Source organism: Mauremys mutica, chromosome 1, assembly GCF_020497125.1.
Source record: "Mauremys mutica isolate MM-2020 ecotype Southern chromosome 1, ASM2049712v1, whole genome shotgun sequence".
Taxonomy (NCBI): Eukaryota; Metazoa; Chordata; order Testudines; family Geoemydidae; genus Mauremys; species Mauremys mutica.
The window spans coordinates 12536519-12552895 of record NC_059072.1 but is presented as its reverse complement, the minus strand read 5'-3'; the positions used below and the strand labels follow the sequence as shown (position 1 = coordinate 12552895).

The 16377-nt window shown below is 47.4% G+C and overlaps 1 protein-coding gene across 4 annotated transcripts in view; it reads left to right on the top strand.

Annotated features, from left to right (window-relative positions):
* The window catches only part of ITIH5 (inter-alpha-trypsin inhibitor heavy chain 5), a 67456-nt gene extending 51286 nt beyond the window's left edge, over window positions 1-16170 (top strand). For all 4 annotated transcript variants that reach the window (XM_045028934.1, XM_045028944.1, XM_045028952.1 and 1 more), the window contains 6 exons: window positions 1871-2180; window positions 6042-6589; window positions 6863-6913; window positions 8189-8305; window positions 11418-11795; window positions 12625-16170. In XM_045028934.1, coding sequence (XP_044884869.1) covers window positions 1871-2180; window positions 6042-6589; window positions 6863-6913; window positions 8189-8305; window positions 11418-11795; window positions 12625-12923 — 1703 coding nt within the window. In that variant the 3' untranslated portion in view covers window positions 12924-16170. The remainder of the gene's footprint in view (window positions 1-1870; window positions 2181-6041; window positions 6590-6862; window positions 6914-8188; window positions 8306-11417; window positions 11796-12624) is intronic.
* Window positions 16171-16377: the final 207 nt, after the last annotated feature.

Below are 16377 nucleotides of genomic sequence, written 5' to 3'. Positions count from 1 at the left end.
CTGGCCTCGCTGTCGGAGTCAATAGGAACTTTGCTGTTCATTTCCCTGGTAGCAGATTTAGCCCACTGCTGAGCATATTTGAAAATCCCACCCTCTGACTTCTCATCACACAAGCTTCCCAACTATCTAAACTAGCTGTTCTCAAACTGTGGCCTACAGAGAGCTGGTTGGTCACATGGTGCTGGCTCCTTCTCCTTGTTTCCAGCTGCTAAGCAACTGTTAAGGGGCAGCTGGAGATACATTCAAGGCTTTCTTAATGTTAATTTAGCATGCAAGTAGTTGCAGGAGCTGCCACAGGGATTGCAAATGGGAGGGAAGGTGTCTTTGTTCCGTGTTTGACTTGCTGTTTCTACAGTGCCTAGCTCAGAGGGGTCTTGATCCATGACTAGGGATCCTAGTGCTACTGTAACAAAATAAATAAGTAATAAGCCTCTAATTGTAATAGAAGAGGAGGTATTTGGTGCAATGATCTCTCTGTTAAGCTGTGGTCCACAGTATAAATGTATTTGGGAATCCCAGTAACCTAATGTACTTCTTGGGGACTCATCATCAGTTTAATGTCTAAGCACCAAATTACCTGCACAAAGCCCTGTAAAATGATCTCTAGAAATTCTGGGAAGACAAGAGACTCCAGCTGGCCAAAGATCTGCAAGGGCTTCCCCTACTTTTCCTTATCAGCCTAAACAATGAGCATTCGTTCTAACTGAAGCATTCCAAAGGAAAAATGAGCAAACAGGATGGTCTGTTGCACTGCCTGTACTAAGTAGCTAAAGAGTTCAGGAAGAGGCGGGGTGGGGTGGGGTGGGGGACATGCCTAGCTAAGCAATTACCAAAGGTGATTACCAAATGAACAAAGCATGTTATCCCAGAGGTATCATAGGAGAACCAAGCAAGGGCCAGCTGAGCCTGCATTGAGTGGATATGACTAATTACAGCTCAAAACAAAGGGAAATAATTAACGGCATGCCAAACTTTGAAGTTTGAAAAAAAGAGATGTATTGATTGTCTATCTCAGCGGGTGTCCCATTCTGATTTGCTTCTTTAATGTGTCTGGTTTAGCAAACAGATGTTGGCTGGGTGTCTTCACATCAGTATTTGTACACCTACCCACAAATGAGCCCTTTACTGCAAAATGATTTTTGGGGGAAAAAATCACTGCTTTCAGTCTTCAATGCTATTTTGCTGAGTTATGGTTTAAAAAGGATACTGGTAAGCATGTGGGATTTCTTTCCTCTGTTTTTGAAAAACAAGTGACACTCTGTATCTCGGGGGAACACCCCACGTTCAGCCTTATAATATGATAGTGTGGTATCCAATGCAAAGTCTGTCATGTCGGGCGTCTTCGGAAGGCTCATGATGCCTTATAATATGATTGTTGTTACAGTGATGTTATAGGTTGTAATTTCATGTATATAGTTATGAGGTTAAAAATGTGTCCTCATGGCTTAAAACAAGGTCAGGCTCCAAAAATCCATTTGGGGTTCTGGGTTTAGATTCCCAACTTCTAACATTCAAGACTGGAGCCAGGATTTCGCTTCAGGACTGACTCTAGTATTTTTAGCCTTGTTTTCCACCTCCTCTGTTGCAGTCACTGGAGTGGCAAATGTTGTATTTGTAGTGGTGCCGGTTGACAGAGATACAGTCCTGTCAAGAGGTGGAGTAACAGAGCCCGCTTACAGGAACAGTACTGTTTTTGAGGGAAAGGGCACATCACAATGAGTAGAACGTATCAGATGTTTGCAAGCTGTTGAGATTTTCTTGTCAGCTATTTGCACTGCACATAGTCAGGGCTAGATGACCTCCTGAGATCCCTTCCAACCCTGATATTCTATTTTATGAAAATAAACTCATGACTTTGCTGCATTCCCAGGAACTAATATTAATGAGGCTGTCCAGACGAGTGCAAAGCTGCTTAACAATTACATCGCTCAGAACGACATTGACGCCAGGAGCGTCTCCCTGATCATCCTCCTGACAGACGGGCGGCCCACGGTCGGGGAGACGCTCTCCTCTAAGATCCTCAGCAACACCAAGGAGACCATCCGTGAGAAATTCTGCCTTTTCACCATTGGCATTGGCGACGACGTCGACTACAAGCTTCTGGAGAGGATGTCCCTGGAGAACTGCGGCATGATGCGGCGGATCCAGGAGGAGGAGGATGCAGCCGCACAGCTAAAGGGGTTTGTAGAGCTTCGCCCTGGGCGCACTGGGGCCTTGGACGAGACTGGGTCACCCCTGTGGGCCTGGGTTTGGGGAGGAGGGACCTCAGATAAAGTCACAGTAGAGACAGGCTCTAGCTGTGGATGGTGGATCTAGATTTCGGCTTTCCCAGGGAATTTGTTTATAAAGATATGATCCGTTAGCAAAATGTAGGTGCCAATATAAGCCCTTCCCCCTCAAAAACTTGGGGCTCTTACAGGTTTGATGGTGGGTGAGAGGTGTCGCTCAGATAAGCCCTTACAAGTCTGGGCATGGATGGTGTCTGTAGCCCAGGGGTTCTCACAACAATTTTTTTGGTGGCCTCAGAGTGCGGCCACCAACTCTTATTGGTGGCTGCTCTGACAATTTTTCCTAAAATACTGAATTAACTTTAGGAAAAACAAATAAATATGCACATACACGTGTCTAAATCAGTGTAATTGATTTATGTAGATTTTTTTTTGCAGACTCAATAATAAAAATAATGTACAGTTGTCTCTATTCTTTACTGACCCTAAACAGAACAGGAACACAAATAAGGTGCTTTGCATGTTCTTATCTTTTTTCTTGTGGCTTTTGCTTTTTTGGTTGCTTTTTTTAAAGACTTCCTAGTTACTAAGTCTGCTGGGCAAAGTGAGATTAACAAACATACAAATATCACTTTGCATAGCAGACTTACTCAGCCCAGGCAAACCTGGGGACAGATTAAGCCCTGGTTGGGGAGGTGGCTATGGAGGCAGCAGGGGCCAGGAGCACTGGGGGAGGCAGTGAGGACCAGGGGTGATGGAGGGGGGTTGACCTTGGGGCCAGAGCCCAACCCTGTACTGCCAGGAAATGGCGCCTGAAGCCCCATGGCTGGAGCCTGCCACCTACCACCCCAGGGCTGGAGCCTGACCCCAGCAGCAGTGGGAGGTGGGGAACTCACTGGCTGTCTGTTCCTCCAGCTTTTGTGTCTCCAGAGGTGGGCAGGGCCCAACCACTGCTGGTGGCCCTGGGGGAGGAGGCTGCTGTTTTGCCGCTCCCCACCCCCACCAAAACACTGCCCAGGAGGCTGTGGATGCAAGAAAAGTCCACAGTGGCTGCATTTGAGAAATGCTGCCCTAGCCTCTGTTTGCCATAAGCTGACGATAGGCAACAGGGGATGGCTCACTTGTTCAGTTCACTGTTCAGTTCATTCCCTCTGGGGCACCTGGCATTGGCCACTGTCGGAAGACAGGCTACTGGGCTAGATGGATCTTTGGTCTGTCCTAGTATGGCCATTCCTATGGTTGTAGAGCTCTTTCCATGGCTGGATGGCTACTTGGGAGTTCTAACCCCCCTCAATATACAGTGTACTATAGTACAGCTTTGGTGCACTTCGGAACAAGGTTTTGGTTTAAATTCTTTTGACAGAGATATTGCGTGTGTGCCTAAATCTGGGTGGCTGGAGAGCTGGGAGACACTTACATCATCTCGCCCCAGGGTGCAAGCGGAGAAACAAGGACTCATTGCTCATTTAAATAGATGTTAGATATAATGTGCAGGTGCCTTGGCACAAACAGTGTCTGCTTTCTGTGAAAAATTTTGATTTGGTTTTTTTATTGAAAAATATTTCACCTCAAACCTAGAATATTTGAATTTGGAAATGCTGCAGCATAGCCTCATGGGAGTCATAGTTCGGTTGCCTCCCTGTCCTCATTCACCTCAATGGGCTGGGCTCCCTGACCGGACTACATCTCCCATGATACACCATAGCCAAGGATTTTCATATAGCTTTGCCGCCCCTCTTCAAGAGGGAGATCATGGTGCACCAGCGGAAATGTAGCCCAACCAGGGAGCCACGCCTGTAGAGGAGAATGGGAGCATGAGTCACCCAAATGACAACCCCCATGAGGCACTGTGGCTGTATTTCCGCATCGAAAGTTATTCAGTTTTTGACCAAAATTTTTTGGTGTTTGACTTTCTGCCAAATAAATGAAATTTTCCATGGGGGAAAAAAACTCCTACTTTCCCTAGGTATCCGTAGGGGTGAGCCTGCACACCTCCAATCATAGTTGAGTTGCTCTGTTACACTATGCTTAGCATGCTTGCCCTTTCTACTTTAATACATTGTGGAAACCCATGCACCACCTTTCCCATGGGAGTTGCACCTTAGCATGTGAAATTTGGAAAGCAGCAGCATAAGTGTATGATCCTGAACCACTGAAAGCCGAGGGAGCTATATCAGGCTGCAAGAGCTCATCAGAGAAAAGACTTTCTTGTAAAGGTAGTGGAGTGTTGTCCAGCGGTTAGAGTAGGTAAAATGGAATCAGGATTGCTGGGTTCTCCTCTCAGCAAAGCCACTGACCCTCTGTGTGGTATCAGGCAAGTCCCAGTGTCACTTGTGCTTTGTTTTAGTACTCTGTGGCCTGTATTGAGTAATAGCCCTCTTAGGGTTAACTGATGCTTCCAAAGGGCTTTGAGGTCCTTAGACTGAGGGCACTAGAGTGCTCAATACTATTCTAAAAAAGGGAACTGAAAAGCTTTTTATAAAGAAAAAATAGAAATGTCCAAAGTCCCAGCTCTTTAACAGCCTGTATGTGCAGGCATGAAAGTCAATGACCACAAAAATAGAGTTGAAGTCAGTTCTTTGTTCGTTTATCTTTCAATGCCTTATTTCAGGGTTCTGTGAGTCCTGCCTTGCAAGAGAAGAGGAGGCTGAGACTAGAAAGCTCAAGCCTGGTAGGGAAAGCGGTGCTCTCCAGGTGGCCTTAGGTCTCAGCCAGGCCATCAGTTGTAGCAGAGGAATCATGCAGCCGTAAACTCAGGTCTGGGTCCCTTAAACACGCTTTTCAATCCAACCAAGTGGGAGACATTCCCAGGAATGTGGTAGGTCCTGTAAGAAAGCCCTAGATGAAACACCAATATATTATGGGTGTCTAATCTTCATAAGAACGTAAGAACATAAGAATGGCTATACTGGGTCAGACCAAAGGTCCATCCAGCCCAGTATCCTGTCTGCCAACAGTGGCCAATGCCAGGTGCCCCAGAGGGAGTGAACCCAACAGGTAGTGATTAAGTGATCTCTCTCCTGCCATCCATCTCCACCCTCTGACAAACAGAGGCTAGAGACACCATTCCTTACCCATCCTTGCTAATATCCATTGATGGTCTTAACCTCCATGAATCTATCTAGTTCTCTTTTAAACCCTGTTATAGTTCTAGCCTTCACAACCTCCTCGGGCCAGGAGTTCCACAGGTTGACTGTGCACTGTGTGAAGAAGAACTTCCTTTTATTTGTTTTAAACCTGCTGCCCATTAATTTCATTTGGTGGCCGCTAGTCCTTATAGCATGGGAAGAAGTAAATAACTTTTCCTTATTCACTTTCTCCACACCACTCTTGATTTTATATACTTCTATCATACCCTCCTTAGTCTCCTCTTTTCCAAGCTGAAAAGTCCTAGCCTCTTTAATCTCTCCTCATATGGGACCTGTTCCAAACCCCTAATCATTTTAGTTGCCCTTCTCTGAACCTTTTCTAGTGCCAGTATATCTTTTTTGAGATGAGAAGACCACATCTGTACACAGTATTCAAGATCTAGTGGAAGCCATTCTGACTTTCATAGAATCATAAAACAGATAGTGCTGAGATCTTCCCCTTCAAGGCCTCCTGTATCAGAGGAGATCATGTGGAATACAGCCACTAGATCCTAGCACAGGATCCATGCTCAAAGAACCAGGGAAAGGCAACATCCTACTAACATGCCTCTGATATTACCTTGGGGGAATATCCCACCCCGAGGGCAAATTCAACACGTGTGTGTGTGTGCGCGCGCGTGCCTGACTGAAAACACTAACCTGTGGGAAATGTGACTTGTTTCAGGCTCTATGACGAGATAGGGACGCCCCTTCTCTCCGACATCCGGGTTGATTATCCCAAAGACAGCGTGGAGCAGGTCACTCAGAACCTTTTCCCCAACTACTTCAATGGGTCCGAAATTGTCATTGCCGGGAAGCTCATCGAACGCAACTCGGGCAAGCTCCACGTGGAGGTGACGGCCAGCAACGCCAACAAGTACATTCTCCTGAAAACCGATGTGGCCATAGACGCCCCAAGCAAGAATGACATCAGGGGCTCTCCTGGCATGGAGGATGGCAAAGAGGCTCAGAATTATGCTGAAAGGGCATGGAGCTATCTCACCATCAAGGAGCTGCTGACTTCCTGGCTGAAGAGCGATGACAGTGAGGAGAAGGAACACTTGATGGATAAAGCCAAGTCATTGGCCCTGACCTACAACTTCATCACCCCCTTCACCTCCCTGAAGATGAAGGAGTTACAGGCAGATCTGCCTAAGGAGGACCATGCCAGTCCTTCTACTGAGGGCACTGGGGAAAGAGTGCAGAGTTTGCAAGGACACAAAGCACCACCAGGTACAAACAAAATCGCTGTAATAATTGGACACATTCCTTTGAAACAGGCCCCCCTCAAAATTTATATCATTAGAAAGGATTGTCTAGTGGTTAAAACACAGGATTGGGAGGTAGGAGACTGGGATTATAATCCTGGCTTTGCTAATCACTCAATGTGTGTCCTTGAGCAAGTCACGTAATTTCTCTGAGCAGTGTTTTGGGAACATTGTTGTAACATTGCTTAGTCTGTTATTGTACCTGTAACTCTGGCTGCTTTCTCTTCCCCACTTCTAGGTGTACCCAAGCAACCAGACAAACAAAGAATTAAAATATCCAGAACGTCAGGTCAGTGTCTATTTCCCAGTTCTATATACTTTGTAACTGAAGATAAACAACAGTTGGTTTACAAAAGCCACAACTCTTACTGCCTTTGGCATTCACCCTCCTGGAGCAAACCAGCAAAGATCCCATTCATCTGATTAAAACCCAGTAATTTGGAAGAAAAAAGGAAAAAAGAGAGAGGATCAGGAATTGCTAAAAGTTAGTGAGGGGGCTAATTAGGAGGCACAGCAGGGTGGTATATTAGGAAGACATAGGTGCATTATTTAAAACAGACAGTTCATTTTAGGGATCATAAGGGCTTTATTTCAATATTTTAGTGTCACAATAACTTGATTTTCAAAATAATATTGCTGAAATGTTAAAAGCCAGTAAAAAAATGTCAAAACGTTTTCATAATATTTTTTATTGTTTTTTTTTGACCATCCTTTAAAACATTAAATAGACCTAAACCAAGATCTGAATTTCACCAGACACCAAAGAAGGTCACACTTAGCTCTGAAGTTCACAGCTCAGGCCAATCTGGCGCTGCAGGAGTGGATCACTCGCTGTGTGGGAAATCTATCTGCTATTGCATCAAATTAATATCGATGGGCAGGAGGACTTGCCCAAACTCAATTGTTAACATTCATTGTGCCTGGTGTTAATGCTAATCCTAGGGCTGATCAAAAATTGTCCCTCTGAACTGTTTATTGATAGAAAATTGGGTTTTGGACTAAACAAAAAGTGGCTACTTCCCATGGAAAAATTTTGATTTTTTTCATCAAAAGTGAACACTCAAAATGTTTTCAGCTGAAAAAAAAAATGTTTCAATTCTGAAGTGCTGTCATGGTGCCTTATGGGAGTTGTCGTTTGGGTGCCTCACACACCTATTCTCCATGGACCAGGATCACGTCTCCTATGATGCACCATGACTGCACAGCTGCCGCATTGCATGGCAGCCCTTCACCAAGAGGAGAAACTGTGGTGCATCATGGGAGACGTAGTCCAGCCAAGGAGCCTGGCCTATAGAGGATAATGGGGGGTATGAGGCACCTGAACTACAACTCCCATGAAGTCTGGTGGAAGCACTTCACAAATGAAATATTTTGTTTTTTGACTTTTCACCTGAAACTCAACATTTTTGTGGGGGAACAAACCAGCTATCCCTAAAGCCTTTAAAAATGTACCAGTAGATCTTGAAGAAAACAGAGACGAGGCTCTTTCAGACCTGTTTTGTGAGATTGCACTGGTATTCCATGAACGTCTCTTACCTTTGCTCTCCTTTTCATGTCTTCTCAGCGGATGGAGACCCTCACTTTGTCATTGATTTCCCCTCCAGCAAGCTAGCTGTCTGCTTCAATATTGATGGGCAACCAGGGGACATTCTCAGACTGGTCTCCGATCATAATGAGTCTGGTAAGACAATGGGGAATCCTGTTGGGGCTACCCCAGCAGCTGCTACACTGGGGAAAGTTGAGATGCAGGTATCAGTCCTACAGTGAAAATACTTAGCAACAAGGTGATTTATGCATTAAACTTACAACAAGCCAGAGAGGAAAGAAGGCACTGTCACCATTTTACAGATAGGGAGATGGAGGTGTAACCCACACATAGCTCAGTGGTTTGAGCATTGGCCTACTAAACCCAGGGTTGTGAGTTCAATCCTTGAGGAGGCCACTTAGGGATCTGGGGCAAAAATTGGTCCTGCTAGTGAAGGCAGAGGGCTGGACTTGATGACCTTTCAAGGTCCCTTCCAGTTCTAGGAGATTGGTATATCTCCAATTAACTTCTGGGTGTGGTGTTCTGTCCCATCCAGGGGCACCGAGACCACTTAAAGAGAGAGATAAACAATGAGTCTGCTCTACAACCTTAGCTAACAGCCAGTTGGCTTTTAGCTCATGCACTAAGCTCTAGAAGTCCCAGGTTTGATCCCACCCGCTGACAACCGGGGTCTGTCAGTGTTACAGAGGCACATGAGATCTTAGTGGCTGTCTATGGCTTAGCACCAATCACATGCAGAATCTGCTGAGGAGTGCCCAACCCAGGGCTCCATTGGCAGGAGGCCAGGAGCTGCAACCACTTCATGTCAAATGGAACAGATTGCCACCCCCCCCATATATTTCATATGGAGATGGGGACCATGGAAATACAAAGACCCAGAATGCAATGCTCCAGCTTGATCTGAGCAAGCAGCACCTGTTAGTAAGACACATGTGGTCTGTATGCTGTACTTGACTACAGCTGGAGCAGGCACAGCTAAATAAATGGCCATCTTGAGTTTTAGATGCCAAACCTGTGGTGCTGACATGAACCAACAGCCTTCCACTGTTAGAGATTATGCTAGGGCTCTGTCCCCCACCCTCCCCTTTTCTCCACCTGCAGGTTTCACTAACTGATTCCGCTTCCGTAGCCCACTGGTTGCAAAGTTGCTGAATGCAACCACAGGATTGCAGAGTCTTCGTGGCCAAGTGGGATGGGCAGGTTTTGTATCTGACCTAGTTATTAGCATTTAACTGCATACTTCTTACTTAGGGTTTGGCGGTGTTCAGTGCTAAGTCCCTGTCAAACTGCAGTAAAAGGGTCCCTGAGCACTGAGGCGGTTAAAGACTGTTTGTTTTAAAGGAGGGTCTATAGTAAATGGACTAAAACAGTTTTTGTCTCTGGATCAGTCCTGAGAAAGCTAAACCCCAAACGATTAAGTCTCTGCTTTCCCCTGACTGCCCAAAATTCAGATCTGATCTGGAATTCCTAAGCAACATGGCTAGTAAGTGGATTATTTGCAAAGCAGGAAAGCCGTGGAGTGGGGGTAGAGGCGTGAAAACCAAAGACAATATGAAAGTCTGTCTGACAAGGAAAAAAGAAACAAAACAAAGTCACCAGAGAGCTATTTCGTGTGGCACTTTTGTCACATTGGCCCAACTTCCCTGTCCCATCTGTGTCCAGCCCCTGTTTGCTTTGGTATAAACTGAACCCCTGGCAGACAAACCACCAGCTTCCTTCACCGGCTATGTTGGCTGGTTTTTTGTGGCTTGAGAGGGAGAACAGCGTCGCCCAGGTTCAAATAAATGGCAGCTAAGTGTATGGAGAGAGGAATGAGAGTTTCTCCGTGACCGCGGGATAGGGAGCTTTTCACCTCTGCACTGATGGCGTGAGGCCAGTTGTGATCCTCCATTGTTACCATCTGAGGGTGGTGTCAGCCATTTTGCAAAGAAATGAAAGTGACATCACATTGGCCAGTTCCCCCAGCCCTCCATCTGTTCTGACCCCACCCAGTCTCAGCTGCGCTCCCCCTTCATCTCTTCACCCCCCCTTCCAAGGCCAGGTGCAGCAGGGAGGGAGTTGCAGAGGAGCCGTCCCATTGCTCATAGGTGGGGAAGGGAGAAAAGAGAGTGGAGCAGCCCTGAGCTGCTGGGCTTTTTCCGCTCCCCCGCCCCGCCATGAGAACAGTGTGGGCTCCTGAGGGGAGAGGGAGAGAGCGCTGCCTCCTCCAGTAGTCCTGATTGGCTGCTTATACCCCAGGAGGTGGGGCAAAAGCAGTCAGTCAGAAGGAAAGTTTCCCTTAGGCAGGGAAATGTGCCCCTCAGCGACCAGGCTCAAGTTGTAGAATTCTGCAACCCCTTTGAGCCAGGCACACTGTAAGCCTGGCCTCCCACCGCCACCTGTGGCTTCTCCGGTGCAGAACTGAGACACGCTGGAAGGGCAGCATGGGAGAAGCGTGTATAACCCACTGGAGTTACAGGTGCCTCTCTGTGCCGGTGCTCAGAGACTATGAGTCTGGTGCTGTCCCACTGAGGGGTCTTTCGCTCAAGCTGTAGACGTTGTGCTTTTAGCCCTGGTTCAATCCCTAGCATGTTGGCCAAGATGGCGTCCATCACATTTCTGCTGCTGTCGCCTGTGTTGGACCTTTTCTGGCCTCAGGCAGCAGGGCTTCAGGGCTGTTGTACCATAAGCTCTCACCATTGCCACATTAAGTGTCCTGCAGCTTACAGAGAATGACCCACAGCCCTGAGGCCTATAGAGCAGTGGTATTAGGCCAGGTCCAATTCCTCTCTTACCAGAAATAACTCTGTCCCATGGTCCTGTGCAGAATGAGATTAGCCCCATGCTGGCTAACACTCTGTGTGACTGAGCAGGGTTCTAGGATGGTGTTTGTCAAAGCGAGCCATCGCCTACCTGCCCTAGAGAGATGATAATGCAGTTTTCAAATACCATGCTAACACAGCGCTCAAGGAAAATATCCTCTCTCACACTGAGCAGGGCAATGGTAGCAGAACTCTGCTAATAGACCGGGGCCTGTTTTCAAACTTGGATGTCCAAATATGCAGTTAGGGGCTTAATTTGCAAATTTAGTTTGAAAATTTTGGCCCCGTTGTTTTAAACAAGATGGTAGCTGGGAGAACTAGGATCCCAGCAGAGTGGTACTTCAGTGTCCACTCAAAATGAGGTTTTCATTATGCATGATCCACCGCAGCAGCTCGAAGCGGTTCAGTCGCTCACATTTGAAACCGCTGGTTCTTTTCTCTAAAAGGCATAACTGTGAACGGGCAGTTAATTGGTGCCCCGGCTCCTCCCAACGGCCACAAGAAACAACGGACCTACTTTAGCACCATCACAATCCTCAGCAATAAACCAGAGCGATCCTACGTCGAGATCACACCCACCAAGGTCATCTTGGATGATGGGGAAAGACTCATTTTGCCATGTGACCGGAGTGCCACGGTGGGGAGCCGTGGCCTTGAGGTGTCTGTCTTTGCCAATTCCAATGTCACCGTGGCAATACAAGGCACCATCAGCTTCGTCATCCTGATCCACCAGTACAAGAATCCTGCCCCCTACCAGAGGAATCACCTGGGATTCTACATTTCCAACAGTAAAGGGCTCTCCCCTCAATCCCATGGACTGCTAGGTAGGTGTCACGCTCTTTCAGTTGTAACCTGTAGCAAACTGTTTATGACTGAGATGGGTGAGATGGGAGAAGCGACTATTTCAAAGGGGGATGAGGGACAGAAGCAGGAGGTGGTGGGCCTAGAGGAATGGGATGGGTCAGCTGAGAAGTCGGACTCTTGCCTTGAGCCAGTCATGACCAACTTTTCTGCCATCAGAAACCCTCAATGTCCTCACCCCTCTGTTCTCCATGTGACCCATCTCCCCTAGTGTATCTTTCAATTGTAATTATATGGCCCCATTACTATAATATCTGAGCACCTCACAGATTTTAAGATATTTATCCTCACAACACCCCTGTGAGGTAGGAAAGTGCTATTTGCGCACTGGGAAACTGAAGCCTAAACAACAAGGGACTTGACCAAGGTCATACAGGAAGCCTGTGGGAGAGCAGAGAATGGCCTCCTGAGTTCCAGGCTGGTGGCCTAATCACCTCACTCTCCTTCCTAGATTTGTGGGTATAAAACAAGTGATATTACCCTCCAGTGGGGAACAGGAGGCTCTCTGCTAGTGGCAGATCAAGAAGCAGTTTCCAAGCTTAATTTGCCAAGGCCTGTGTTTCTGGAGGTGAAGAAGGAGCAGAGTTCTAGTCACAGTTCCCTGTTTGTGGGTGCGAGACTAGCAAAAGCATTGTAGTGCGTAGCTTCTTTCCACCATTGCTGGGAAACCCTTCAGAATCCCCAGAGCCATTAAAACCTGGTAATTTGGCTGCAACTTTGGAGACGCCCTTAAAAGACTGTGTCACAAAGCAAAGCAGCTGGTTTACAAGTAAGTTTAATCTTTCCTTGCAGGTCAGTTCTTGTACCATGAAGTCAAACTTACCCAGGCCTCTCTGGGTGGAAGTCCCCAGCTGGTCAGTCAGAACTCAACTGAAGAGCCGAACCTGAGACCAGTGAACACGCTGAAGGTGAAAGGTAGGCTGGTTCCTGTCGTGTGGAAGCAGAGGAAGATCTACAACGGAGAGCAGCAGGTCGATTGCTGGTTTGCCAAGAACAATGCAGACAAACTGATCGATGGAGACTATAAGGATTATCTTGCTGCTCATCCCTTCGACACAGGAACCAGCTTCGGGATGGCTAACAGACTTTAAGGCCGATCACCGATTGCATCAGCAGACTCAACAACAATAACCCTGCGGGCGGTTCTTACTTTTTTTAGTGCCAAAGAAACAAATCTTTTCCCTTTGGAAATCAGCTTCCCCTCTTCTGTGCTGGCAGGTCGTGGTGCTGAGTGCAACGGGGGGGAGGTTCGTGTTAAAATGCTGTCCTGGCGGGCCACGAGGGAGAGGTATGTCAGATTTAGCAGTACAGAAAGATACAGGTGTAAAACTAAATGCCCCGGTGGATCTGTACAATACCCACCAGTGTCTGGCTAAGGTCAGAGATCAGTCATGCAACATAACCCTTCCTTTGGTGGGATAACATGACATGAGGTACCTGCTGTGAAAACTACCTGCGGCAGACGTGCTTTTAGGGAAAGCATCCCACAAAGGAAAGCCCACAGTCACCAGAGGGTTAACGAACAACGCAGAGCCAGTGAGTTACACCAGGGCATTGGTTTTTCAGCTATCCAGACACCTGTTGAATGTGGTGTTAAGCATGACAGTGGGAACCTCTAGCCACCAAAGAGGCTCATTAGTGATACACACCCTCGTGAGGCTGTTAGAGTATGGGAACAGCCTAAAATAAGCGGGAACAGCCCGGAACAGTGAGAGTGGTGGTGTAACTTCCACCCCTTGTAGCCTCTTGATTAAATGTTTCAATCCATGGTCTCTCCTGTCTCAGAAAGGAAGGCGGCTCCAACCCACACCACATCTGCTTGATCATAGCACTCAGCACCCATTCTATTTAACAGAAGCTTCGTTAAATTCTCTGGATAGGAACAGTCAGCCAGGCTCCAAATCCATTGACCACAAAACAGTCCCAGCTCTTGTACTGAAATACAAACCCCACATAACTGTTACAGTCGGGGCCCATGTAAAAGAGAACGAGCCGTAAGGCGGCATGTGAGCTTTAGCCATTCCCGATCCCCAAATGCTTCTCATCTGACACTCCTCGTCGCTGCTTCCGTGCAACGAAGGCGATTGGCAACACGAGGTTGTGAAATGGGCCGTTAAACAGATACTCACGCTGCAGGTGTGTGAAAGCTGAGAAGCCACTCAAGAGGATTTTGCCAACCCAAAATGTAGAGACTGATCTATTTTAAAGCGAGACATCATTTAATAATGCCGTGCATCAACCTCCAGGGAGAGCCCTTATTAGAAAAGTCTGCTAGAGAGGACGTCAGCAGACATGAAGACGTATGTGCACGGGCGGCCAGAACTGAACAAAAGTTTACTGTATCTCCCCAGGGGCTCAAAGGGAAGGGGTGAAAGCACCTTAAGCAGCCAATGATATCCAGGTGTTAGCAGAGCACTGAAGAACTGCTTTGGCCTAGGAGAAATAGACTAACTCAGAGCTGATATTTGTATATTTAAACATTATAATCACATCTGGAGTCTAAGACATCTTTCACCCACAGCATCCTTGTCCATGTAGAAACCACTACTCCCTAATGCTGTATTGGGAAGAAGCATTGCTCAGTTCAATCTCATGTTTTAGTGAATTTTCTTGCTTGTTGCAGGGAACGATACCATTAGAGCTTCCCATGTAAAGCCCCGCTAAGGTACCTCAAAAATGCAGCGCTGCTGCCAAAATTGTGTGAGTGCTTTGCAGTGAAATTTGAATCAGACTTTGGCCAGCATAGATCTGTCAGTCAGGGACGTGATGAGGGGTGATCCCTGACTGATGTGGCTGCGTCGACAGAAGCCTATAGCATAGCCAGAGCTATACCAGCAAAACTGCATTTACTAGGGTAGTTTGTTTCACTCCTGGAGGGTGGCTTTACTACACTGGTCCTATTGGGTTCTGGGAAGTGGGCAGGCACAAGCCCACCCATTGCTAAAGGACCCTCCCCCAGCCTTAGGGGAGGATCCACAAGGTCCAGGAACTCAAATAATTACAGGGGACAACCAAAAATGTAACAGGGGCAGGTGTGAAGGTCAAAGGGTCAAATGGAGGTCAAAGGGGATACCGAGCAGAGAAGCCCGGACAGCGCCCACTGCTCCTCAAAGGTGTCAAGGGATCCAGCGGAAGCCGCCCAGAGGAACTTTGCCCAGATACATGAGCAAAGGCAGGATCGGAAATGGGCCCCACAGTCTCAGGAAACCCCCTCAGCCAACCTCCTTGCCCTGGTCTTATACATTGGCCATCGCCAGGAGATGGTTGACGAGGAGGTCCCGCGACTCTGTGGGGCCACGGATAGGGTGTGAGTATATGAAAAGGTGAGGCGAAAAGTGCAGCCAGGAAGGTAAAAGGATGGTCAGGAGGAGCCGGAACAGGGGCTGCAACCCGGCGCACTCCAGGTCTATGTGCGCCAGGGTCTCCTTCACGCCGCAAAAGAGACAGGTGACAGAGACGGGGGCGAACCGTGCCAAGTACACACCCGTGCTCGTTATAGCTGTGTCCACACCATAGTACTTGGCCAGTATAGTAACCTGGGAGTCCCATAAAGCCCTAGTGTAGACATGTTCTGAGGCTACCGCACTGGGCATGGTGCTCTCAGGAAACAATCCTCTCAAAAGAGCAATTGGCAGACACTGCGGAAGCGTGTTGGGTGCTGCCTTTCTCCTAAGCAGTAAGCACAGTGTTGGTTAGCAGGCCATGGCTAAACAAGGCTAAGCTTAGCCAGCACCAGTGTAGCACCCATGATCAGGAAATGCTACGGGGAGGGGAATCTTGCAGAGGCTGGGAAATTGTGCCAGTTAAACTGGCTGCTTACCCTGAAAACGTATGGTGACAAACCACGGTTGACTGACTCCTACACTGACTTGACTATTTTAATTGCAGCAAGCGACCTGGATGTTGGTCACCTAAGAAACATTGCGGAACTCATCAGACACCTTTGGACTGTGGTTATTGCCACGGGATTTCCTAGGTTCCCGCTTTCCACCTCCCCGCACCCATATTTCAGCTCTTTAGAGGCAGGGTTTGTGTTTTCTACATGGTGCTGACCTGTTCAAACACCCGTTCCCTTCGAGGGCAGCTTAGTTAGGGCAGGTGTAGGGTTTTATTCCATTGTACACACCCTTCTGCTCCCTTTCTGTACATAAATCTGTATTGCTAAAGCTTCATGCATCACACGCCTCCCCCACCCCATTATGGACATACTATATCAGTTGACCCCAAAAGGATGAACTCTAACCCCGTAGCTATAGGGAGCACTTACAACAGCACAGTTGAGATTCGGTCAGTGCGGATCCAGTTATCACGTTTCACAATAAATATTCTTTACAGTGAGCATGGAGGAGATGTTTTTATTTGGTGTGAAGCAGCAGGCACTTGGTTGAACTTGTTATGAGACGAAGGTTGTGCATGTCTTTTATGTTGCTGGATAGGGGAAGAAGCAGCTGCACCAAATACCAGGTAGTTGGTTACAAGGGCCTTTGTGACTTCAATGTAGAGGCTTAAAAATCAGTAGCAGCCTCTGGCTTAGAGACAGAGAGA